Source organism: Bos indicus, chromosome X, assembly GCF_029378745.1.
Source record: "Bos indicus isolate NIAB-ARS_2022 breed Sahiwal x Tharparkar chromosome X, NIAB-ARS_B.indTharparkar_mat_pri_1.0, whole genome shotgun sequence".
In the NCBI taxonomy this organism is placed as follows: domain Eukaryota; kingdom Metazoa; phylum Chordata; class Mammalia; order Artiodactyla; family Bovidae; genus Bos; species Bos indicus.
This window is the reverse complement of record NC_091789.1, coordinates 101,227,330-101,254,852: the sequence shown is the minus strand read 5'-3', so window position 1 is coordinate 101,254,852 and position 27,523 is coordinate 101,227,330. Positions and strand designations below refer to the sequence as shown.

Sequence of the window (27,523 nt, the reverse complement as noted above, 5' to 3'; positions counted from 1 at the left end):
CTCACAACAAACAACTTTTGAACTCCAGCGGAGGACCCCAGATATCTAGAAAGGCAAACCAATCTCTTTGGAAGGAAGTAGGACAAAAGACAAAGAAGAAAAGGGAGACAAAGGATTTCGGGACAGAAACACATATTGGGGTTGGAGTCGTGAAGGATAAGTTTTCACACAATAGGAAACTCTCTCACAGGTGGGATCAGTGGGTAGATAAGTAACCTCAGAGGAAAGTAAGCCAGAAGGAAAAACATAAATACAGTATACTAACGCATATATATGGAATTTAGAAAGATGGTAACAATAACCCGGTGTACGAGACAGCAAAAGAGACACTGATGTATAGAACAGTCTTATGGACTCTGTGGGAGAGGGAGAGGGTGGGAAGATTTGGGAGAATGACATTGAAACATGTAAAATATCATGTAAGAAACGAGTTGCCAGTCTAGGTTCGATGCACGATACTGGATGCTTGGGGCTAGTGCACTGGGACGACCCAGAGGGATGGTATGGGGAGGGAGGAGGGAGGAGGGTTCAGGATGGGGAACACATGTATACCTGTGGCGGATTCATTTCAATATTTGGCAAAACTAATACAATTATGTAAAGTTTAAAAATAAAATAAAATTAAAAAAAAAAAAAAAAAACACCACAGAATTCACGACAGAAATTGTGCCGAACAGCAATCGCCAGCCAAGAAGCTGCTCACATGCTTGCATATGCCTGCAGTGAGTCGGGGCTGGGTGCAGAGGTGTGGGCTGTGCCATCAGTCCTTATGGAAAGGACCAAAGTTTAATGCTGTGAAAACACTCTGAGGGGACTAATGTGACACAGCACAGACAGAACAGAGAAAATCCAAACCATGGGATCACCAGAGAAACAAAGAAAAACAAAGGGTGATTCCTGCAAAACAAAGGACCATTCCTGCAGGAAGGCAGCACTCTGCCCCTGGTGCAGTCACAGAACAAAGAATCACACCCTAAAGAATATCAAAGGATAGCGAGCCAGCTGACATTTATGGCCCTTTTTGGAGAAGGAAATGGCAACCCACTCCAGTACTCCTGCCTGGAAAATTCCATTGACAGAGGAGTCTGGTGGGAGATCCAGGGGATCATAAAGAGTCAGACACAATTTAGGGACTTCACTTTTTTTTTTTTCTTTTCTTTTCTTTCAGAGGCAGAGAGGCAGGCACATGATAGTGAGAGGTAGAAGACGAATGGGCCACTGCAATCTTGGCCCCAGAGACTGCATCTCCTACCAAGCTCTAAGGGGGCTACCAGTCACTACCCAGGTCTTCCTGGCATACTGGACACCTCATATCTGCTGCGAGTGAGGAGATGCATGGCCCACCTGGGACTGTGCCCTTATGGTGCACCCAGGAACCTGAGTGGATTAGACCTTGGAAGTGTACAGTGCCTTGGGCTGTGAAAACCCCTGTGTTGTGCATCTACTGCAAGTACTCCCCACACACACCAGCGGTTTGTTTGCAGTGTCCCTCCCTCTCCACAGCACAACTGAGGAAGTGAGCCCAAATTAAGAAGCCATTTTTGCTCCTTTGTGTCATAGTGGAGATCAGACATAGAAGACAGACTTGCAACCAGATGAGGCCAACCTAAGCAAAGTAAAGAAGGGGGAACTGCCCCAGAAATGGCAGGTGCAACAGATTAGATCTTGCAGTTAAACTGAGACTGCATTTGAGGGGAAACTGTAGACTTTCAGAACAAGTACAAGCCAGAACAAGGGAATATCTGACACTGAACTGATTCCACACTGCCCAGAAGAGCTCCAGAGACATTTCTAGATATACCGGAGGACCTTCAGAGTAGGTAACATGACTATAGGAGAAAAACAGAAAACAGACCAACATTCATTTAACTAACATTATATATATCCTACCACATCCTCTAAAATGAAAAAAATATATATTATTTTATAATTAATCAATTTATTTTAATTTGAGGATAATTTCTTTACAATATTGTGGTGGTTTTTGCCATACATTGACATGAATCACCCATGGGTGCACATTTTTTTAATTTAATTATTTTTAAAATTTGTTTAAATTTTTATTCATTTTCTTTCCCTTTCCCCTCCCTCCTCTTCCCCTCTTCTTTTTCTTTATTTCCTCATACCATCTTATTATGGTTATTACTCCTTTAACTTCTCTTTTTCATAGCCTACTTTTACCTTTTTAAAAAACTCTTATTTGTTAAATAAATTTCCTATTTTTAATTTTGATTTTTTTTTTGTATTGCATTGTACTTTTGAGAGTCTAACGTTTGTTCTAGGTTTTTAATTTTTGCTTTTTGAACTTTTGTTACCAATTTTGGATCTTTAAGAGTGTAACTTTTAGTATCCATTTTCACTTAAGGATTTGATTATGGGCTTGATTGCTCTCTTCTCTTTTGATGCTCCCTTTTCTCCTCCTGGTTACCTCTTTTTCCTTCCTCTCTCTTCTCTTCACTATATAACTGTGAAACTTTTTGGGTGTTTGGCTGTGGAGAGTTGCTTCAGCATTAAACTAGGGGTTTTATCTTCCGTGTTATGTGGATAGACAAGTCTTGATGCTACTGTAAAAGGTGGTGCCCGAAACCCAGTGGCAGGAAGCACAACTCCAAAATGTTTGATCATCATAGAAATCCTGACCCCAGGGAACATTAATAAATGAGAGTGCACCCAAAGGCCTCCACAGCTACAGAGAGACAAAGCTCCACTCAAGAGGCAGCAAGCTCCAGTGTATGACATCCCATACTAATCCTCTATCAGAACAGGAACACAACCCTGAACATTAACAGACAGGCTTCCCAAAGCCATACCGAACCCATAGACACACCATATCTTGCTACTGGATACTGCACTGCCATCCAGAGACACGAGATCCAGCTCCATTCATCAGAACACAGACACAAGTTTCCTCAACCAGGAAACCTTCATAAGCCATTGGCCCAACCCCGCCCACAGGAAGCAGACTCTACAGTTAAGAGGAACTATGACCCTGCAGCCTGCAGAAAGGAGACTCCAAACACAGGAGACTAAATAAAATAAAAAGCAGAGAAATATCCAGCAGGTGAATGAATATGATAAAAACCCATGAAACCAAACAAAATATGAGAAGTTAGGAAGTCTACCTGAAAAGGAATTCAGAATAATCATAGTAAAGATGATCCAAAATTTTGAAAACAAAATGGAGATATAGATAAAGAGACTACACATGGATTGAGAAGATGCGAGAAATGTTTAACAAGGACTTAGAAGAAATAAAGAACAGTCAATCAGCAATGAACATTACAAAAACTGAGATTAAAAACACTCTGGAAGGAAACAAGAGTAGAGTAACTGAGGCAGAAGAGTGGATAAGTGAGCTGGAAGATAGAATGATGGAAATAAATGAAGCAGAGTGGAAAAAATAAAAAAGAAGAAAAAGAAATGGCACCATCTCAGAGATCTCTGGGCCAATGTTAAGTGCCCCAAATTTTTAATTATAGGCATCCCAGAAGTAAAAGACAAAAGGAAAGGGCATGAGAAAATATTTGAGGAGATAACAGTCAAACGCTTTTCCAAAATGGGGAAGTGAGAGAGTCATTTCCTAGGCAGGTTGATAAGAAGTCCAGGCGTCCCCTAGGACAGAGGGGTCTGGAATTCTCAAGGAGGAAGAAAGGACAAACCCCCCCCCCCACATTCCTTAGGATTATATAACAATAATGTATCCTGCTTGAGGACAGTCTCTGAAAAAACTTTCTGGCTAATCCTGTTATCTTAAAATGTAAATTATGGGGGTAGGTCTAGTCAGGTCTTGACAACCTCCAGACATTCTTTTGATTTATTGTAATAACTAATTGGAGATATATAACCCCATTGCTAACACTAGCAAGAGGGTATGCTTTCTGCCCCCTTCTGATGTCTATGTCAGAAGCTTTCTCTATCTCTTTTATACTTTAATAAAACTCTATTGCACAAAAACTCTGAGTGATCAAGCTTCGTCTCTGGCCCCAGATTGAATTCTTCTCTTCCAGAGGCCAAGAATCCCAGCATCTTTTCATGGTTCAGCAACAATCTTGCATCTTGGGGGCTCGTCAGGGATTCTTCAGGACAAGGTAAGGATGCTTGGAGCTCTAGTTCTTTGTTCTTGTAGTGAACTCGTTTTCTGCTGTACTTTACTAACTCTACAGTGTGCTTGTGTGAATGAATGACACATCCTGCATGAAGGAAGTGAGAAGCCCTGCTCTGAGGTTCCATGGTGACCTCATACGGCTTATGGCAGAAACCTTTTGGGGGTTTATACTGACCTGCCAATGCCAAGAGGCACCCAATGTCTCCTTTGGGGACCGGCCAGAAATGGGTAAAGCGTGTGGACCGAACTCTCCTTTCTTGGTCAAAATTTTTGGTCTCTTTGACCATCTCATAACTCCTTGAGAATTAGAAGTACTAACCTAATCTGTCAGATCATAGACTTTCAAGGGACTTGTGTTCTATCCTGTTACTGTGTACTTTGACTTAGGTCCCAAACTTGGATTGGTAGTCAGGAAGTGCCTAGCCTCACTAGGAATCAAAAGTTCAGAAATTAGATGGAGCTCTAGCTACAAGAGCATCTCTGAGGTTAAAGGTTACTCAGATTGGAATTACAATGGGTTTTTTTCCTCTGATAATGCTGACTCTTAGTGGACCAGAGGAGGCTCTTATACTGGTGTGGTGACGCTTGGAAGGAACATCTCAGTTTTATGTTCATACCGGTCTTATTGTGGTCAGGAATATACTCAGGATCGTTCACAGGCACTCATGTGATGAATGTTTGTTTCCCCCAGCACTCTTAGCCTGGGAGGCATTTTGGAAGGCTACTCTGATTGCATCCTGGGTGGCATCAGAGGCAAGCAAGGTTTTAATGGTAAGGAGCTGGACGTCAGTCAGAGATGCCATCAGGTCTACCCCCGGTGCATCCCCACCCCATCTCAGTGGTAGAGCCGGGAGGGATGAGTACGGCACCTGAGTCGGTAAGGGATAGACTGAGTCTGACCAGGAAAGAAAAGCTTTGGTGTAAAGTCTTTCTACACCCCCAACTGGAGCAGGGAGGGATGCCTCCAGTAGAAAGATGGTGCTGGTCGCTTCTTTTCTGTCTTACACATGGGAGCTAACAATTCCACCCTCACTCCTTTGAACTGTATCTGGAAAAACTGGGATATATTTGATCCCCAGGGCTTAAAGAAGACACACCTGCTATATGATACTGCATGGCTGAAGTACCCACCAGAGGATGGTGAACGATGGACAGTTGGAGGGTCTCTTAAGTATAATACTGTTTTACAATTAGACCGGTTCTATAGAAAACAAGGAAAATGGGTAGAAGTAGCATACGTGTTTCCCTTTTTCTCTCTGTGAAATATGCCAGACTTATGTCCTAAGGGTATAGATTTGGGTGTGACACCTTCAGCTCCTTCCTGTCCTACTTTGCCTCTGTACCCGGGGCTCCAAACTAGGCAAACTGGAAGCCAGAGAACACCGCCCGCCCCCAACAAGAAGGGTTGCCTTGGTCTCTGTAAAAACCCAAAGTGAGATTCAAACTGCCAAAGTAGAGGTCCTAACAACTCCTGTCTCAGTACAACCTCAGACTACTCCGGTTTCAATAGAAACTCAGACCACTGAAGTAAGAGATGAGATGGAGGACAAGAGGCAAAGAGATAAAGTAAAGCAGGTTTCTCCAATATATCCCTGGGATCATATGTGCAGAAAAGCCAGAGAGGCTGAGGAACAGCTGTTGCGTCTTTATGAAGCACCCACCAGGAGAAATAATCAGTCTATGAGAGTTAATAAGCCCTTTTCTTATCAAGAAATACAGAGAATCGAGGAGGATCTGGGAGACTATTTAGAATACCTGGAAAAATATATTAGAGCTTTTAAAGGTGTTACCCTGCTTTATGACCTTACTTGGAAGGATGTGATGTATATCTTGGGACAAACACTGACTCCTGACTCAAAAAGTAGAGTTTTGGAAAAAGTGGTTGCTTATGGAGATGAAAGGCTTGGTTTTGAATCATTAGGGAAGAGGGAGGACGAGATAGCCACCCTCCCCACTGGGAATCGGGTGGTCCCAACTATAGAAACAGATTGGGATTATAACATGGCTAAAAGAAGATGGGATCAGAGTTATTTTGTCAGATGTATTCATGAAGGACTCAGGCCAGCAAGAGTTAAGCCCTTCAGTTCAATTCACTTCAGTCACTCAATCATGTCCGACTCTTTGCAACCCCATGAATTGCAGCATGCCAGGCCTCTCTATCAATCACCAACTCCCGGAGTTTACCCAAACTCATGTCTATCGAGTCAGTGAGGCCATCCAGCCATCTCATCCTAGGTCGTCCCCTTCTCCTCCTGCCCCAAATCCCTCCCAGCATCAGGGTCTTTTCCAATGAGTCAACCCTTCACATGAGGTGGCCAAAGTATTGGAGTTTCAGCTTCAGCATCAGTCCTTCCAATGAACACCCAGGACTGATCTCCTTTAGGATAGACTGGTTGGATCTCCTTGCAGTCCAAGGGACTCTCAAGAGTCTTCTCCAACACCACAGTTCAAAAGCATCAGTTCTTCAGCACTCAGCTTTCTTCACAGTCCAACTCTCACATCCATACATGACCACTGGAAAAACCATAGCCTTGACTAGACAGACCTTTGTTGACAAAGTAATGTCTCTGCTTTTGAATATGCTATCTAGGTTGGTCATAACTTTCCTTCCAAGGAGTAAGTGTCTTTTACTTTCATGGCAGCAATCACCATCTACAGTGATTTTGGAGCTCAAGAAAATAAAGTCAGCCACTGTTTCCAGTTTCCCCATCTATTTCCCATGAAGTGATGGGACCAGACGCCATGATCTTCGTTTTCTGAATGTTGAGCTTTAAGCCAACTTTTTCACTCTCCTCTTTCACATTCATCAAGAGGCTTTTTAGTTCCTCTTAACTTTTTGCCATAAGGGTGGTGCCATCTGAATATCTGAGTTTATTGATATTTCTCCTGGCAATCTTGATTCCAGTTTGTGCTTCTTCCAGCCCAGCATTTCTCTGGATGTACTTTGCATACAAGTTAAATAAGCAGGGTGACAATATACAGGCTTGATGTACTCCTTTTCCTATTTGGAACCAGTCTTTTGTTCCATGTCCAATTCTAACTGTTGCTTCGTGATCTGCATACAGGTTTCTCAAGAGGCAGGTCAGGTGGTCTGGTATTCCCATTTCTTTCAGAATTTTCCACAGTTTCTTGTGATCCACACAGTCAAAGGCTTTGGCATAGTAAATAAAGCAGAAATAGATGTTTCGCTGGAACTCTTTTGCTTTTTCAATGATATAGCAGATGTTGGCAATTTGAACTCTGGTTCCTCTGCCTTTTCTAAAACAAGTGTGGACATCTGGAAGTTCATGGTTTATGTATTGCTGAAGCCTGGCTTGGAGAATTTTGAGCATTACTTTACTAGCATGTGAGATGAGTGCAATTGTGCAGTAGTTTGATCATTCTTTGGCATTGCCTTTCTTTGGGATTGGAATGAAAACTGACCTTTTCCAGTCCTGTGGCCACTGCTGCACTTTCCAAATTTGCTGGCATATTCCATGCAGCACTTTCACAGCATCATCTTTTAGGATTTGATATAGCTCAACTGGAATTCCATCACCTCCACTAGCTTTGTTCATAGTGATGCTTTCTAAGGCCCACTTGACTTCACATTCCAGGATGTCTGGGTCTAGGTGAGTGATCAAACCTCGTGATTATCTGGGTCATGAAGATCTTTTTTGTACAGTTCTTCTGTGTATTTTTGCCACCTCTTCTCAATATCTTCTGCTTTTGTTAGGTCCATAAATTTTCTGTCCTTTATTGAGCCCATCTTTGCATGAAATGTTCCCTTGGTGTGTCTAATTTTCTTGAAGAGATCTCTAGTCTTTCCCATTCTGTTGTTTTCCTCTATTTCTTTGCACTGATCACCAAGGAAGGCTTTCTTATCTCTCCTTGCTATTCTTTGGAACTCTGCATCCAAATGGGTATATCCTTCCTTTTCTTTGATTTTGGCTTCTCTCCTTTTCTCAGCTATTTGTAAGGCCTCCTCTGACAGCCATTTTGCTTTTCTGCATTTCTTTTCCATGGGGATGGTCTTGATCCCTGTCTCCTGTACAATGTCATGAACCTCTGTCCATAGTTCATTAGGCAATCTGTCTATGATATCTAGTCCCTTAAATCTATTTCTCACTTCTACTGTATAATCATAAGGGATTTGATTTAGGTCATACATGAATGGTCTAGTGGTTTTCCCAAATTTCTTCAATTTAAGTCTCAATTTGGCAATGAGTTCATGATCTGAGCCACAGTCAGCTTCTGTTCTTGTTTTGCAGACTGTATAGAGGTTATTCATCTTTGGCTGCACAGAATATAATCAATCTGATTTCAGTGTTGACTATCTGGTGATGTCCATGTGTATAGTCTTCTCTTGTGCTGTTGGAAGAGGGTGTTTGCTATGAGCAGTGCATTCTCTTGGCAAAACTCTATTAGCCTTTGCCCTGCTTCATTCCATATTCCAAGGCCAAATTTGCCTGTTACTCCAGGTGTTTCTTGACTTCCTACTTTTGCATTCCAGTCCCCTATAATGAAAAGGACATCTTTCTTGGGTGTTAGTTCTAAAAGGTCTTGTAGGTCTTCATAGAACCATTCATCTTCAGCTTCTTCAGTGTTACTGGTTGGGGCATAGACTTGGATTACTGTGATATTGAATGGTTTGCCTAGGCAATGAACAGAGATCATTCTGTTGTTTTTGAGTTGCATCCAAGTACTGTATTTCAGACTCTTTTGTTGACTATGATGGCTACTCCATTTCTTATAAGGGATTCCTGCCCACAGTAGTAGATATAATGGTCATCTGAGTTAAATTCACCCATTCCAGTCCATTTTAGTTCGCTGATTCCTAGAACGTTGATGTTAACTCTTGCCATCTCCTGTTTGACCACTTCCAATTTGCCTTTGATTCATGGACCTTTGATTCATGGGCCTTACATTCCAAGTTGGCAAACATAGAACAGTAGGAGAAGGAAGGTCCTGGTAAATTCCTAGATAGACTGAAGGAAGCCCTTCACAGTTTCATTGAGATTGATCCCGAAAGTGAAGTGGGAAAAGTGATCTTAAAAGATAGATTTCTCACTCAGTTAGCCCCAGATATCCGCTATAAGGTGTTAAAATGGGCATATGGACCAAATCAGTCTTTAGATAATCTGTTACAACTGGCTCAGTCTATTATGGTAGGGAATATGAGGAAAAGAAAGAAAGGCAGAAAAAGACAAAGGAACGGGTGGAAGCCCTCTCAGTGGCTATGAGAACCATAAACAGCCTGAGAAAAATGCCCAGAGGGACCTAGGTCGAAAAGGATGGGCTTGCTATTACTCTGGACAGGAGGGGCACCTCAAGAGGGATTGCCCTCAGGCATCTAACCTGCCCCCGGCTCCATGTTCCATCTGCAAAGGACCACACTGGAAGAGAGACTTCCCCCAGAGGCGTAGGTTTCAGGGTTTGGACTCTCAAGACAATCAGGACTGAAGGTTCCTGGGGGTCCCCACACAAGCTCCCATCCTAATTACACCTGAAGAAACCTGGGTATTAATAACTGTGGGAGGCCAACCCATTGATTTCCTTTTAGACACTGGGGCAACTTACTCTGTGCTTACTGAAGCCCCTGGCCCACTTTGTTCCCAATCCACTTCCATAATGGGACTATCTGTAGAAGCAAAAAAGGTATTAATTCAGTTCTTCTGTAAGTTGTGACTGGGACTCTGTCCTATTTTCACATGAGTTTCTGATTGTGCCAGGGTCTCCCTCACCCCTTTTGGGGAGGGATATACTGAGCAAGGTCCATGCCTCTGTTTTCATGAATATGGACCCTTCCCTTTCTCTCCCTTTAATTGAACAAAATGTAAATCCTAGAGTATGGGCTGACAGAAAATCTGTGGGTCGAGAAGAAAATGCTATTCCTGTAACTGTCAAGCTCAAAGACCCGCACTTATTTCACATAAGAAGCAGTATCCACTGAAACCTGAGGTTAAGGAAGGGTTAAAACCCAGCATTGAGAATTTAGAGCAGCAGGGGCTATTAATTCCCAGTAACAGTCCATGCAACACTCCTATTTTGGGTATAAAGAAATCAAATGGTAAACGGAGACTAGTTCAAGATTTACAAATCATAAATGAGGCTGTAGTTACTTTACTGGAGAAGGCAATGGCAACCCACTCCAGTACTCTTGCCTGGAAAATTCCATGGGTGGAGGAGCCTGGTAGGCTGCAGTCCATGGGGTTGCTAAGAGTCTGACACGACTGAGCAAATTCATTTTCACTTTTCACTTTCATGCGTTGGAGAAGGAAATGGCAACCCACTCCACTGTTCTTGCCTGGAGAATTCCAGGGATGGGGGAGCCTGGTGGGCTGCTGTCTATGGGGTCGCACAGAGTTGGACACGACTGAAACGACTTAGCAGCAGCAGCGGCAGTTCCTTTATACCCCATGGTGCCTAATCCTTATACTCTATTGTCTGAATTTCCTGAAAGAGCCAAATATTTCTCAGTAAATTTATTTGAAAGATGCCTTCTATTCAGTGCCTTTGGCGGAGGAAAGTCAATTTCTATTTGCCTTTGAGGACCCTACGGAGCCAGCTTCTCGGTTAACCTGGACAGTTTTGCCCCAGGGATTTTGTGACAGTCCTTACTTATTTGGACAAAATTTGTCATGGGATCTACAAAACTTTAATAGCTCTGAAGTGGTGGTGTTACAATATGTAGATGATATTTTGCTCTTTGCTGAGACAGAGGAAGCTTGTTCACGAGCCTCAGAAGATTTCTTAAACTTTCTGGCAGGCTTCAGTTACAAGGCATCGAGAGAAAAGGCTCAGCTTTGTCAACAAAATGTTATATAACCTGCACCTAATCATATCAGAAGGGACTAAGGCTATAGGCCCCGAGAGAATTAAACCTATACTAAATCATCCCCTACCTATGAGTAAAAGGCAATTGAAAGGATTTTGGGGAATCACAGGCTACTGTCACATTTGGATTCCAGGTTATGGGGAACTTGCCTGGCCTTTATATAAACTTATAGCTGAAACTCAGCAGGCCCAAACCAACAAACTGATTTGGTCTTCAGATATTCAAAAGGCTTTTAAGGTTCTTCAGACTGCTGTCCTGCAAGTTCCTGCTTTGAGCTTGCCCACAGGGTCAGAGTTTAATTTGTCACTGAAAGAAAGGGTATGGCCTTAGGAGTTTTGACACAATCCCGAGGGCCTCACCAGCAACCTATTGCTTATCTAAGCAGAGAATTAGATGTAATATCATGCGGCTGGCCCCACTGTCTAAGAGTAATTGGGGCAATGGCTTTATTAACACCTGAAGCTTTAAAATAATTAATGGATGATACCTCACTGTACTGACTTCTCATGATGTGAGTGGCATCTTAAATTCTAAAGTAAATATTTAGATGACAGACAGTAGGCTTCTTAAATATCAGTCATTGTTGCTAAAAGGGCCAGTAACTAAGCTTAAAGTTTGTGGAAATTTAAATCCTGCCATTTTCCTTCCTGAGAAGGAAAATGAAACACCTGATCATGATTGCTCCCAATTTCTAACTTTAAACTATGTAGCTCAGGAAGATCTAATGGATACCCCATTAGACAACCCTGACATGGAAATATTTACAGATGGCAGTTCTTTTGTTCGGGATGGAAAGTGTAAAGCAGGTTACCCCGTGGTGACTGCTGAACAGGTTTGGAAGCAAAATCTCTCCCCCAGGGAACCAGTGCTCAGTTAGTGGAGCTTGTGGCTCTGACCTGAGGTCTAGAGTTAAGTAAAGGGGAGTGAGTAAATATCTACACTGATTCTAAGTATGCTTATTTTGACTTTACATGCTCATGCTGCAATATGGAAAGAAAGACAGTTTAAAACAGCAACAGGAGAACCTAATAAACATTTCAGAGTGATCAAGAGACTTTTAACTGCTATATATTGTCCCAAAGAAGTAGCTGTTATGCATTGCAAAGGGCACAACAGGGATGGGTGTAAAGTAGCCGAAGGTAATCAACTGGGTGACTGTCAAGCCAGAAAAGCGGAACTTTACAAAACCCCTTCACTGCAGAGGCCTTTGATCTAGACAGGTCCTGTGGAACAGGAAAAACCACAATATACTGAGGAAAAATTAGAAAGATATGAGAAAAGAGGAGCAAAGATTACTGATAAAAGATGGTTACAGTCGGAAGATGGACGATTAATAATTCCTGAAAATGCTCAGTGGAAAATTCTTACGGGTTTACACCAGAGTTTTCATTTGGGTGCAGAGAGTACTTACCAGATGGCTTCTCATTTGTCTGACGGTAAAAATGTAATGAAAAGTTTAAAGAATATTATTAAAAACTCTGAGGTTTGTCAGAAAAATAACCCAGAGACTGGAAAGCTAGCAAAATATGGATTACAACGAAGTGGAAAATATCCTGGAGATGACTGGGAAATTGATTTTACTCATATGCCAAAAGCTAATGGATATTCTTACAAATTTGGGTGGATACTTTTACTGGATGGATTGAGGTCTTTCCCTGTAGTAGTGAACAGGCTAAGGAGGTTATAAAGATTTTAATCCATGAAATTATCCATAGGTTTGGGCTGCCATGGAGCCTTCAGAGTGACAATGGCTCCACATTTAAAGCTGCTGTAACTCAGGGGTTATCTAAAGCTCTAGGAATGGAATATCACTTACACTGTTCCTGGAGACCCCAATCCTGAGGAAAGGTTGAAAAGGCTAATGACATTATCAAAAGACATCTGCACAAATTAGCTCAAGAGACGCAGGACAATTGGATTAAAGTTCTACCCATAGCTTTAATGAGGGCTCAAACTGCCCCTCAAAAGGAGGGACTGTCCCCCTTTGAATGTATTTATGGAAGGCCTTTCTTACATACAGACATTGTTATAGACCCTGAAGCCTTGGAATTAACTAGTTATGTAACTCAGCTCTCAGCTTTTCAACCGGCATTAACAGAACTCTGGGAGAGGACTCCTGACCCAGAGTCTGAGTCAAGCAAGCCTCTATTTGAGCCAGGAACAGAGGTCCTGATAAAAACATTGGGATCTGGGGACCAATCCCTCCAGCCCCTCTGGGAAAGCCCTTACCAGGTTATTCTTTCTTCTTCCACAGCTGTCAAAGTGCCAGGAATTGATTCGTGGGTGCATCACACTCGAGTTAAGAACTGACCAGAACTAAGTGGTGTCATTTTATGTCTTTACTTTCTATGCTCTGACTTTGTACTTTTCAGATGGGCCTGATAATCTATGTGAGTCTACTTCTGCTGACTCCAAAAATCCTGAGTCTGCCATTTGATCCTCAAGACAATGCCTTCCTGTCCTGGGCTCACTCCTACGCTGCATTCCACAATTGGTCTAACTGCTGGGTCTGCGAGTGCTCCCCTCTTCATCAGTGGAAGGCTTCCCATGGTGGACATCTCCACTTCAAGGAAAAGACCTTCTCCAAGTCTGCAAATACCTTCAACAACAATCTCATGAGATGCCTCTTCTTAAACTGATGATATCTAACAACCCTAAGATGGACTGGTGCAACACATTGTACTTTAACTATGGACATAACGTGACTTTTAATTTTGATTATACATTGTCTCAGTTTAATGACTATTTCATTACACATAAGGTAAATGGGTCTAGATTTAATGGTTTTTTTTTTTTTTATACCTGATGTTTATCAAATACGGGATGGGGTTATATGGTTAACTCCCGAAAAAAGACATCTAATATCTACTGCCCCTATATGCTGGGAGCAAATAGAGCCACCCCCAGAACTTAGTCAACAACTTAATTATAATGATTGGAAATACTTGGGATTTCTGCCTCAGGAAATATACAGTGTAATCATTCCCGTGTTTTCCCACCCCAATTCAGGTCCTCCCTTTGTCTGGCCAGGCACTGATTGGGACTGGATATCTCAGTCATGCTGACTTGCTCCAAATGGGACCTACTGAATATGTGGCTCTTACCTATGGGCATGGCTTCCCCCTGGTTGGATAGGGAGATGCACCCTAGGTCTAGCTTTTACTCATGGCTTTATATTTTCAGGGTTTCCCCAAAAAAGCCTGCTAATTTACCACACTTTAAAACTCAGTGGGCAAGTTCTGCATTTCACTGGTATGATTATTTGGCTACAGTATTTGTTCCCTCTCTGGGAACTACAGATGTTATGCTACAAGTGGATGGTTTGACTAATTTTACTCAACAGGCATTACAAGATTCTCAAAAAGCTATTTCAGCTCTTAATGCTGAACAAGCACAAATTAGAAAGGTGGTCTTACAAAACAGATTGGCTTTAGATATTCTGATAGCTGCACAAAGAGGAACTTGTGCCATTATTCATACCCAATGCTGTACATATATACCTGATATGAGCGCTATTGTTATTCATTTTACTAAACATATGAACAAGATGATTGAGGCTATGGATACTCCTGAAGCCTCAATTGCCTCACTTTGGGAGATGGCAACTAGTCCCCCATGGTGGAAAACCATCTTAATTACAATAATTCTGATTGTTCTGTTTTTGCTGTTTGCTCCCTGAATCCATAACTTTGCGACTGGATTTGTTTCTAGTCTCATGAAGGCTTTTAAGTTACAAATGGTTGTCCAAGCTCCTATGAGTGCCACAGCCTCCTCCAACTATTACTTGGATCCCCTAGATCAGAGACCCTCAATATGAGGGTTAGGAGAATATGTTGGCTTAACAATTTAGGGACCATGCCCCTCAACAGCAGGAAGTAGTTATGGAATGAAATTGACACCCCTTTCCATTGGCAACATAATTCTAAAAGAAAAGGGGGGAATGAGAGAGTCATTTCCTAGGCAGGTTGATAAGAAGTCCAGGGGTCCCGAAGGAGAGAGGGGTCTGCAATTCTTAAGGAGGAAGAAAGTAAAAACTTTTTTTTTTTTCCCCTCTACATTCCTTAGGATTATACAACAATAATGTATCCTGCTTGAGGACAGTCTTGGGGAAAAAACCTTCAGGCTAATCCTGTTATCTTAAAATGTAAAGTATGGGAGTAGGTCTAGTGAGGTCTTCACAAGCTCCAGACATTATTTTGATACATTGTAATAACTAATTGGAGAGTATATAACTCCATTACTAACACTAGCAAGGGGGTACTCTTTCTGCCCCCTTCTGATGTCTATGTCAGAAGCTTTTTGAATCCCTTTTAGACTTTAATAAAACTCTATTGCACAAAAGCTCTGAGCGATCAAGCCTCGTCTCTGGCCCCAGATGGAATTCTTCTCCTCCAGAGGCCAAGAATCCCAGCGTCTTTTCATGGTTCAGCAACAACCTTTCAGAAGGAAATAGCCACCCAAGTTCAAGAAGTCAAGAGAGTCCCATTTTTTATAAACACAAGGAGGAAATACCCAAGACACATATTAATCAAACTAAACACACACACACACACACACACACACACACACACACACACACACACACAAATAACAAATATTAAAACCAGCAAGGGAAAAACAACAAATAACATACAAGTTGATCACCATAGGGATAAGAAAAAGCTGGTCTTTCAACAGAAACTTTTCAGGCCAGAAAGGAATGTCAGGATATATTTAAAGTGATGAAAGGGAAAAACCTACAACCAAGGTTACTTTACCCAAAAAGGATCTCATTCAGATTTGAAGGAAAAATAGAAAGCTTTACAGACAATCAAAAGCTGATAGAATCAGCACCACCATACCAGCTCTTCAATAAATGCTAAAGAATTTTCTTTAGGCAGGAAACACAGAAAAGGTTTATAAAAATAAACCCCAAACAATAAATAAATGGTAATGGAATTACAGTTATCAATAATTACCCTAAACACAAATGGGTTAAATGATTCAACCAAAAGACAAAGAGTGGACAGATCAGTTCAGTCACTCAGTCATGTCTGACTCTGTGTGACCCCATGGAACTGCAGCATGTCAGGCCTCCCTGTCCATTACCAACTCAACTCATGAATTTACATAAACTCATATCCATTGAGTCGGTGATGCCATCCAACTATCTCATCCTCTGTTGTCCCCTTCTCCTCCTGCCTTCAATCTTTCCCAGCATCAGGTTCTTTTCCAATGAGTCAGTTCTTCACATCAGGTGGCCAAAGTATTGGAGTTTCAGCTTCAACATCAGTCCTTCCAATGAACATTCAGGGCTGATTTAATTTAGGATGGACTGGTTGGATCTTTTTGTGGTCCAAGGGACTCTCAAGAGTCTTCTCCAACACCACAGTTCAAAAGCATCAATTATTTGGTGCTCAGTTTTCTTTATAGTCCAACTCTCACATCCATACATGATCACTGGAAAAACCATAGCCTTGACTAGATGGACCTTTGTTGGCAAAGTAATGTCTCTACTTTTTAATATGCTGTCTAGGTTGGTCATAACTTTCCTTCCAAGGAGTAAGCGTCTTTTAATTTCATGGCTGCAGTCACCATCTGCAGTGATTGTGGAGACCCAAAATATAAAATCTGTCACTGTTTCCACTGTTTACCCATCTATTTCCCATGAAGTGATGGGAACAGATGCCATGTTCTTAGTTTTCTGAATGTTGAGCTTTAAACCAAATTTTCACTGTCCTCTTTCATTTTCACCATGAGCCTCTTTAGTTCTTCTTTGCTTTCTGCCATAAGGGTGGTGTCATCTGCATATTTGAGGTTATTGATATTTCTCCCAGCAATCTTGATTCTAGCTCGTGCTTCATCCAGCCCAACGTTTCTCATGATGTACTCTGCATATAAATTAAATAAGTAGGGTGACAATATACAGCCTTGATGTACTCATTTCCCTATTTAGAACCAGTCTGTCACTCCATGTCCAGTTCTAACTGTTTCTTCCTGACCTGCATACAGATTTCTCAAGAGGCAGGTTAGGTGGTCTGGTAGTCCCATCTCTTTAAAGATTTCCCACAGTTTGTGGTGATTCACACAGTCAAAGGCTTTGATATTTGACATAGTCAATTAAGCAGAAATAGATGTGTTTCTGGGACTCTCTTGCTTTTTTGATAATCCAATGGATGTTGGCAATTTGATCTCTGATTTCTCTGCCTTTTCTAAAAGCAGCTTGAACATCTGGAAGATCATGGTTCATGTACTGTTGAAGCCTGACTTGGAGAATTTTGAGCATTACTTTACTAGTGTGTGAGAAAGAATGGACAAACTGATTAAAACACACACACACACACACACACAAGACCCTTATAAATGCTGTGTACAAGAGATCTACCTCAAACCTAGGGCCACATACAGGCTGAAAGTGAGGGTCTGGAAAAAGATATTTCATGCAAATAGAGACCAAAAGAAAGTGGGAATAGCAATAATCATATCAGATAAAACAGGCTTTCAGATAAAGACCATTAAAAGAGACAAAGAAAGATCTACATAGTGATCAAGGGATCAATCCTTGAAGACATAACAGTTATAAATGTATATGCACCTAACACAGGAGCACCTCAGTACATAAGGCAAATGCTAACAACTATTTTTAAAATGTATTTATTTTTAATTGAAGGATAATTTCTTTACAGTATTGCATTGGTTTCTAACAAACATCAGCATAAATCATTCATAGGTTTATCCATGTCCCCTCCCACTTGAATATCTCTTCCATCTCTCTCCCCATCCCACCCCTGTTGGTTGTCACTGAACCCCAGTTTTGGTTTCCAGAGTCATAAAGCAAAATTCAATTGAGTATTTTACATATTATAATGTATGCTTTCATGTTACTCACTCAATACCTTCAACCCTTTCCTTTCTCCCCCGAGTCGTGTCCATAAGTCCATTCTTGATGTCTATGTCTCCACTGCTGCTCTGCAGATAGGTTCATCAGTACCATCTTTCTGGATTCCATATATATATATGTTACTATACGATATTTGTTTTTCTCTTTCTGACTTACTTCACTCTGTATAATAGGCTCTAGGTTCATCCACCTCGTTAGGTCTGACCCAAATGTGTTTCTTTTTCTGGCTGAGTAATATTCTATTGTATCTTTGTACCACAGCTTCTATATCTATTCATCTATTGATGAACATCGAGGTTGGTTCCATGTTCTAGCTACTGTGACTAGAGCTGCTATGACATTGGGATACATTTGTCATTTTCAGTTTTGGTTTCCTCAGGGTATATGCCTAGTATGGGAACTGTTGTGTCATAAGGTGTTTTTATTCCTAATTTTTAAAGGAATCTCCATAATGTTCTGCAAAGTGGCTATATCAATTTACAATTCCACCAACAGTGTAAGAGGGTTCCTTTTTATTCACGCCCTCTCCAGCATTTATTGTTTGTAAATTTTTTTATAGTCATTCTAAGCAGCATCAGGTTATATCTCATTGTAGTTTTGATTCACATTTTTCTAATAAATCGATGTTGAGAATCTTTTCATGTGTTTACTAACCATCTATATGTCTTTGGAGAAATGTCTGCTTAGGTCTATTGCCCACTTATTGATTGGGTTCTCTGTTTTTCTGGTATTGATTTGTATGAGCTGCTTTTATATTTTGAAATTAAATCTTTGTCAGTTGTTTCATTTGCTATTATTTTCTCCCATCCTGAGGGTTGTCTTTTCACCTTGTTTAGAGAAGAGCTAATCCCTATCCTCCTATAACTCTTCCAGAAACTTGCAGAGGAAGAAACACTTCCAAATTCATTCTACGAGGCCAATGTCACCCTAATACCAAAACCAGAAAAAAACACAAAAAAGAAAATTACAGGTCAATATCACTGATGGACATAGATGCAAAAATCTTAAACAAAATTCTAACAAACAGAATTCAACAACACTTTAAAAAGATCATATGCCATGATTAAGTCAGGTTTATCCTAGGGATGCAAGGAATCTTCAATATACACAAATAAGTCAATGTGATACACCTATTAACAAGTGATAGATAAAAAGCATATGATAATCTCAATTGAAGAAGAAAAAGATTTTTACAACATTCAGCACCTATTTATGATAACAACTCTTCAAAAATGGACACAGAAGGAACTACCTAAACATAATAAAGGCCATATATGATAAACCCACAGCAAATGTTATTCTCAATAGTGAAAAACGGGAAGCATTCCATCTAAGATCAGGAAGAAGACAAGGGTACTCACTCTCACTAATATTATTCAACATAATTTTGGAAGTCCTAAGCCATGACAATCAGAGGAGAAAAAGAAATAAAGGGAATCCAGATCAAAAAAGAATCAAAAGTCTCACTGCTTGTAGACAATATGATACTATGCTTAGAAAACCTGAAAGATACTCTCAGAAAATTACTAGAGTTAATCAGTGAATTTAGCAAAGTAGCAGTATACAAAATCAATACACAGAAATAACTTGCATTACTACAGACTAACAATGAAATGCCAGAAAGAGAAATTAAGAAATCAATCCCTTTTATCATTGCAACAAAAAGAATAAAATACCTAGGAATAAACCTACCTAAGGAGACAAAAGAGCTATATACAGACAACTATAAGACACTGATAATAGAAATCAAATACAATATAAACAGACAAAGAGATATTCCATGTTCCTGTGTTGGAAAAATCAATATTATGAGTATGACTACACTACCAAATGAAATCAACAGATTTAGTGCAACCCCTATGGAATTACCAATGGTATTTTTCACAGAACTAGAAAAATAAATTTCACAATTCATATAGAAACACTGCTGCTGCTGCTAAGTTGCTTCAGTCGTGTCCGACTCTGTGCGACCCCATAGAGGGCAGCCTACCAGGCTCCCCCGTCCCTGGGATTCTCCAGGCAAGAACACTGGAGTAGGTTGCCACTTCCGTCTCCAATGGATGAAAGTGAAAAGTGAAAGTGAAGTCGCTCAGTCGTGTCCGACTCTTAGCAACCCCATGGACTGCAGCCCACCAGGCTCCTCCACTCATGGGCTTTTCCAGGCAAGAGTACTGGAGTGGGGTGCCATTGCCTTCTCCGTATAGAAACACAAAACACCCCAAATAGACAAAGTAATCTTGAGAAAGGAGAATGGAGCTGGAGGAAACAACCTTCCTGACTTCAGGCTATATAAGAAAGTTACAGTCATGGAGACAGTATGGTACTGGAACAAAAACAGAAATATAGACCAGTGGAACAAGGTAGTAAGTCCAGAGACAAACCCACACACAGATATATAACTTATTTATGACAAAGGAGGCAAAAATATACAATGGCACAAAGATAGTCTCTTCAATTAGTTCTGCTGGGGAAACTGGACAGGTAACAACTATTAGGGGAAAAGTGACAGTAACCCAATAATAGTGGGGGACGTTAATACTGCATGACACTAATGGACAGATCATCCAAACAGAAAATCACCAAGGAAACACAAGCTTCAAATGATACATTAGACCATTTGGACCTACTTGATATCTACAGGGCATTGCACCCCAAAACAATGGATTTCACCATTTTCTCAAGTGCACATGGAACATTCTCCAGGATATATCACATTCTGGACCACAAATCAAGCCTAGGTAAATTCAAAAAAAATATTGAAAGCATTTCAAGCATCTGTTCTGATCACAGTGCTATAAGATTAGATATCAACTACAGGAAAGAAATTATAAAAAACACAAACACATGCAGGCTAAACAACAGGCTTATGAATAACCAACAGATCACTGAAGAAATCAAAACAGAAATCAAAATATGCCTAAAAACAAATGATAATGAAAACACGACAACCCAAAACCTCTGGGATTCATTAAAAGCAGTGCTAAGATGTAAGTTCATAGTAATATAAGCCTACCTGAAGAAATAAGAGAAACATCAAATAAACAAACTAATCTTACACTTAAAGCAACTAGAAAAAGAACCCCCCCCAAAAAAACCCACCAAAATTCATAGAAGAAAAGAAATCATTTTAAAAAAATAGCAGAAATAAATGAAAAAGAAATAGAGAAGACTATAGCAAAGATCAATAAGACTAAAAGTAGGTTCTTTGAGAAGATAAATAAAATAGACAAATCATTAGACAGACTCGTCAAGAAAAAAGGGAGAAGATTCAAATTAATAAAGTTAGAAATGGAAATGGAGAAATTACAACAAACAGCATAGAAATACAAATGATCATAAGAGACTACTATGATCAACTATATGCCGATAAAATGGCCAACTTGGAAGAAAAGGACACATTCATAGAAAGGTATAACCTTCCATAAGTGGACCAGGAAGAAATAGAAAATACGAAGAGAGCAATCACAAACATGGAAATCAAAACTATAAAAAAGATCTTCTAACAAACAAAAGCTCAGGCCCAGATGGTTTCACTGGTGAATTCTACCAAAAATTTAAAGAACTAACATGTTTCCTGCTGAAACGTGTTTTCCTTCCAGAAAATTGCAGAGGAAGGAAAACTCCTGAACTATGAGGCCACCATCACTCTGATACCAAAACCAGACAACGATATTACAAAAAAGACAGTTACAGGCTAATATCATTGATGTACATAGATGCAAAAATCCTCAACAAAATTCTAGCAAACAGAATCCAACAACATATTAAAAAGAGGATACATCATGATTGAGTGGGCTTTATTCCAGGGATTCAAGAATTCTTCAGTAAACACAAAACAATGTGATACACCATATAACAAATTGAAAGATAAAAACCATATGCTTATTCCAATAGACACAGAGGAAGCCTTTGACCAAATTAAACACCCATTTATGACAAAAACTCTCCAGAAAGTAGGCACAGAAGGACCACATCTCAACAGATTAAAAGTCATATTCGACAAACCCCCCCAAAACAACAACAACCAAAAAAAACACATTATTTTCAATGGCAAAAGCTTGAAAGCATTTCCTCTAAAATCAGGAACAAGACAAGGGTGCCCACTTTCACCACTACTATTCAGCATAGCTTTGGAAGTCCTTGCCAGAGCAAACAGAGATGAAAAAGAAATAAAAGGAAACCAGATTGGAAACGAGGAAATAAGACACTCACTGTTTGTAGATGACATGATCCTCTACATAGAAAAAAGAGGCCACCAGAAAATTACCAGAGCTAATCAATGAATATAGTAAAGTCCCTGAATATAAAATTAATACATAGAAACCCGTTGCATTTCTATTTATTAACAATGGAAAATCAGAAAGAGATTATTATGGAAAATATTCCATTCACCATGGCAATGAAAAGAATAAAATACTTATGAATAAATTTACCTAAGGAAACAAAAGACCTGTAGATGGAAAACCATAAAACATTGACGAAAGAAATCAAAGACGATGGAAATATATGGGGAAATATACCATGTTTGTGGATTGGAAGAATAAATACAGTGAAAATGAGTATGCTATGTAAAGCAATCTATAGATTCAATGCAATCCCTATCAAACTATCAATGGTATTTTTTGCATAACTGGAACAAATAATTTCACAATTTGTATGGAAATACAAAAGACCTTGCATAGCTAGAACAATCTTTTGAAAGATGAATGGAAGTGGAGAAATCAATCTTCCTGACTTCAGAATATACTACAAAGCTACAGTCATCAGGAGAGTATGGTACTAGCACAAAGACAAAAATATAGAATAAATGGAATAAAATAGAAAGCCCAGAGATAAATCCACAAATCTATGGATACGTTATCTTTTTTTTTTGGATACCTTATCTTTGACAAAGGAAGCAAAAATATACAATGGAGAAAAGACCATCATCAAGTGGTGCTGGGAAAATTGGTTAAATATGTATAAAAGAATGAAATTAGAACACTTTCTGATACCACAAAGAAAAATAAACTCAAAATGGATTAAATACCTAAATGTAAGACCAGAAACTATAAATATTTTAGAGGAAAATATACGCAGAATACTCTCTGACACAAATCACAGCAAGATCCTCTATGACCCAACTCCCAGAGAAATGGAAATTTATATTAAAAAAGTAAAAAAATGGGACCTAATTAAACTTAAAAGCTTTTGCACAATGAAGGAAACTATATGCATGGTGGAAAGACTGCCCTCAGAATGGGAGAAAATAATAGCAAATGAAACAACTGACAAAGAATTAATCTCTAAAATATACAAGCAGTTCATGAAGCTCAATACGAGAAAAACAAACAATTCAATCAAAAAGTGGGAAAAAGACCTAAACAGACATTTCTCCAAAGGAGACATACAGATGGCTAATAAACACATGAAATGATATTCAACATCACTTATTATTAGAGAAATGCACATCAAAACCACAATGAGTATCATCTCATGCCAGTCAGAATGGCCACCATCAAAAAAAATTAAATTAAAAAAAAGTCTACAAAAAATAAATGCTGGAGATGGTGTGGAGAAAAGGGAACCCACTTATGCTGTTGGTGGGAATGCAAACTGGTACAGCCAATATGGAGAACAATGTGGAGATTCCTTAAAAAACTGAGACTAGAACTGCCATATGAACCAGCAATCCCACTGAGGAAACCAGAATTGAAAGAGACACATGTGCCCCAATGTTCATTACAGCACTATTTACAATTGCTAAGACATGGAAGCAACTTAGATATCCATAGGCAGATGAATGGATAAGGAATCTGGTGCATATACACAATAGAATGTTAATATAAAAAGTAATGCATTTGAGTCAGTTCTAATGAGGTGGATGAAGCTGATGCTTATTATACAGAGTGAAGTAAGACAGAAAGAGAAAGACAAATACTATATATTAACACACACACACACACACACATATGTATATATAAAATTTAGAAAGACAGTACCAATGATCCTACATGCAGGACAGGAAAGGAGACACAGATGAAAAGTACAGACTTTTGGATTCAGTGGGAGAAGTTGAGGGTGGGATGATTTGAGACAATAGCATTGAAACATTTACATTACCTTATGTAAAACAGATGGCCAGTACAAGTTCAATGCATGAAGCAGGGCACACAAAGCTGGTATTCTAGGGCAACCCAGAGGGACAGGGTGGGGAGGGAGCTGGGAAGAAGGTTCAGGATATGGGGGACATATGTATAACTATGGCTGATTCATGTTGATATATGGCAAAAACCATCGAAATATTACAAAATAATTTTCCTCTAATTAAAATAAATAAATAAATTTTATTTTATTTATTTTATTTTTTAAAATTTTCCATTTCATTGTTTTATTGCTTTAAATGTAGTTGATTTTCCTCCTTTGAGACAGAACTTGACATAGAATTTTCCCTAACGTGCAAGAAATTAATGGTAACTATTGGGCTATTATTACAGACATTATGCTTTAAAACATTATCTCAAATGATGACATTCATGAGGTTCATGTCCTCCTACTGTATATCTTTTTTTTCAGTTCTCAAACTGACATTTTCTTAAAAAAAAAAAAAAAAAGAATGTACAATGGGTTAAAGATAGTCTCTTCAATAGGTGGTGCTGGGAAAACTGGACAGCTACATGGAAAAGAATGAAATTAGAATACTTCCTAACACCATACACAAAGATAAACTAAAAATGGATTAAAGACCTAAATATAAGACCAGAAACTATAAATCTCTTGAAGGAAAACATAGGCAGAACATTGTATGTCATAAATCACAAGAAGATCCTCTATGACCCACCTCCCAGAGTAATAGAAATAAAAACAAAAATAAACACGTGTGACCTAATTAAACTTAAAAGCTTTTTCACAGTAAAGGAAACTATAAACAAGGTGAAAAGGCAGCCCTCAGAATGGGAGAAAATAATAGCAAATAAAACAACTGACAAAAGATTAATTTCCAAAATATACAAGCAGTTCATACTACTCAATACTAGAAAAACAAACTGCTTAGTCAAATAGTGGGCAAAAGACCTAAACAGACATTCCTCCAAAGAAGATATACAGATAGCTAATAAACACATGAAAAGATGCTCAATTTCACTCATTATTAGAGAAATGCAAATCAAAACTACAGTGAGATATCACCTCACACCGGTCAGAATGGCTATCATCAAAAAAATCTATAAACAATAAATGTTGGAGACGGTTGGATTAAAGGACAACCCTCTCACACTGTTGGTGAGAATAAAACTGATACACTGTGGAGAACAATATTGAGATTCCTTTATAAACTAGGAATAAAACTACCATATAACACTAAAAATACACTACTGGGCATATATCCTGAGAAAACCATAATTGAAAAAGAGACATGTACCCCAATGCTCATTGCAGGACTATTTACAATAACTAGGACATGGAAGAAACCTAGATGTCCATTGACAGATGAACAGATGAAGAAGCTGCGGTACATATATATGATGGAATATTACTCAGCCATAAAGAGAATGCATTTGAGTCAGTGCTAATGAGGTTGATGAACCTCAAGCCTATTATACAGAGTGAAGCAAGTCAGAAAAACAAATATCATATATTAATACATATATATGGAATCTGGAAAGATGGTACTGATAAACCTATTTGCAGGGCAGCAATGGAGATACAGACATAGAGAACAGACTTATGGACACAGGGAGGCATACGAAGGAGAGGGTGGGACGAATAGAGAGAGTAGCATGGAAACATATACACTACCATATATGAAATAGATAGCCAGTGGGAATTTGCTTTATGACCTAGGGAACTCAAACCAGGGCTCTGTGCCAACCTAGAGGAGCGGGATGGAATGGGAGACGTGAGGGAGTCTCAAGAGGGAGGGAACATATATATATCTATGGCTGATCCATGTTGATGTATGGCAGAAACCAAAACAATATTGTAATTATCCTTCAATTAAAAATAAATAATTTAAGAAAAAACTGGGGCTTAACTGTATATTTAATGGAAATTTTTGTGTCTATATTTCTTGCTTTGTATGACTGTAAGCTTGGAGGAGACGAAGGGCTGCACTGAATACTAGAGATCCAGATAAATAAGAGCCTTATGGCTCTCTGCTGAGAATATCTACCAGAGACAGGTAGATATCTGGAACTCCTTGCAATGAAGTCCAGTTTTTGGAGGGCAATAAATCAGACATTTCTTCAGCTGCCTCTTCCAAAGAACTTGTGCAATATCAGCAACAGAAAAAAAAAAAAAAAATTATACCCAGGTTGCCTACCAAGGTTGGGTTCCAGAGGGCTTTTCTTACTTACTAAATGTATTATTTTGGCAAACTTTCTATTCATGTAAATGGTACCTCCATCTATCCAGTAATCCAAAAAAGAAATCTGAGAGTCATTAGTGTCCCCTCACTCATCAACGTACTTCCTTCTCTCCATATTTAGTCCTAACATTCTAGTCAGGCTCTCATTTTGCCTGCATCACTACAGTAGCCTTCCTTAAGTGGTTTTTCCCTTTCTACTCTTGTACCTCAATGCTTCCACCACTAACTACTACACTCAATATGCCTAGCTATGCTGGATATCTGTCAGTTATTAGAACAAGGCAAGCTTATTTCTATCTCAGAGCTTTTGTTTTCTAACCAAGAACACTCTTTATTTAAGCATAGCTAGCTCCTCATATTGATTATGCTAGTCAACATATGAGCCTTGTTTAGATCCAAATTGGAACAAACTTAAAAAATATACTTATTAGACAATTGTGGAAATTTGATATTAAGGAAATTTTCTGTGTGATAGTAATGTCACGCTCACTTTTAAACATCTTTGCCTTTTAAAGATATATTCTAAAGTATTTATGATGCAGATAATATGATGTCTGGAATTTTACAGTGGGAAGTAGGTAGGGGTGAAAAAAACAAATTTGGCCATATACTAAAACAATTGTTGATGTTAGGAGTCCAGTAAACTATTAACATCTACTTTTGCATGTTGAAAATTCAAATACTTAAACAATATACATATTCAATAGAATCAGCCTTCATCCGAGGTAAAGGAGAAGCAAATAAAACATCAACAAATAAGAGTGTTATAGAAATATTGGGACAATGCAGTCTAAAAATTAGTCACCTATTAACAGCCTTGCTGCTAAGTTGCTTCAGTCGTGTCCGACTCTGTGCGACCCCAGAGATGGCAGCCCACCAGGCTCCCCCGTCCCTGGGATTTTCCAGGCAAGAACACTGGAGTGGCTTTCCATTTCCTTCTCCAATGCATGAAAGTGAAAAGTGAAAGTGCAGTCGCTCAGGTTGTCTACTTGAAAGTTATACAGTCGTGTCCGACTCATAGCGACCCCATGGACTTCAGTCTACCAGGCTCTTCCGTCCATGGGATTTTCCAGGCAAGAGTACTGGAGTGGGGTGCCATTGCCTTCTCCGATTAACAGCCTTAGGGCACATTAACTAAGGCTAGGCTCTCCTATATAAACTGTAATACAGCATATGTTTACAAGAAAAGAGGGTCCCTTCCTTGTCCAGAGTGTCCAAGTCTCACTTCTGAGTTGGAGATGATTAGGGATGAAGAGTCTTCAAGAAGAGGATACAAACTGATGACTGAAAAGCTACTTCTGGCCCACAGGCAGGTTTCTTTGAATCTATGGTATTATACAATTCATTTAATTAGAAGACAAAATTGAAATCTAGGAT

The 27,523-nt window shown here is 39.4% G+C and overlaps 1 protein-coding gene across 3 annotated transcripts in view; it reads right to left on the bottom strand.

Moving 5' to 3' along the window:
* KLF8 (KLF transcription factor 8) overlaps positions 1-27,523 on the bottom strand; it is a 347,052-nt gene that overhangs the window by 63,213 nt on the left and 256,316 nt on the right. The window contains exon 6 of one of the 3 annotated variants that reach the window (XM_070784650.1): positions 15,760-27,471. The exons of 1 other annotated variant lie outside the window; for it this stretch is intronic. In XM_070784650.1, coding sequence (XP_070640751.1) covers positions 27,389-27,471 — 83 coding nt within the window. In that variant the 3' untranslated portion in view covers positions 15,760-27,388. Of the gene's footprint in view, positions 1-15,759; positions 27,472-27,523 lie in introns of those variants that run through there. One more of the 3 variants, XM_070784651.1, reaches the window with a different exon arrangement.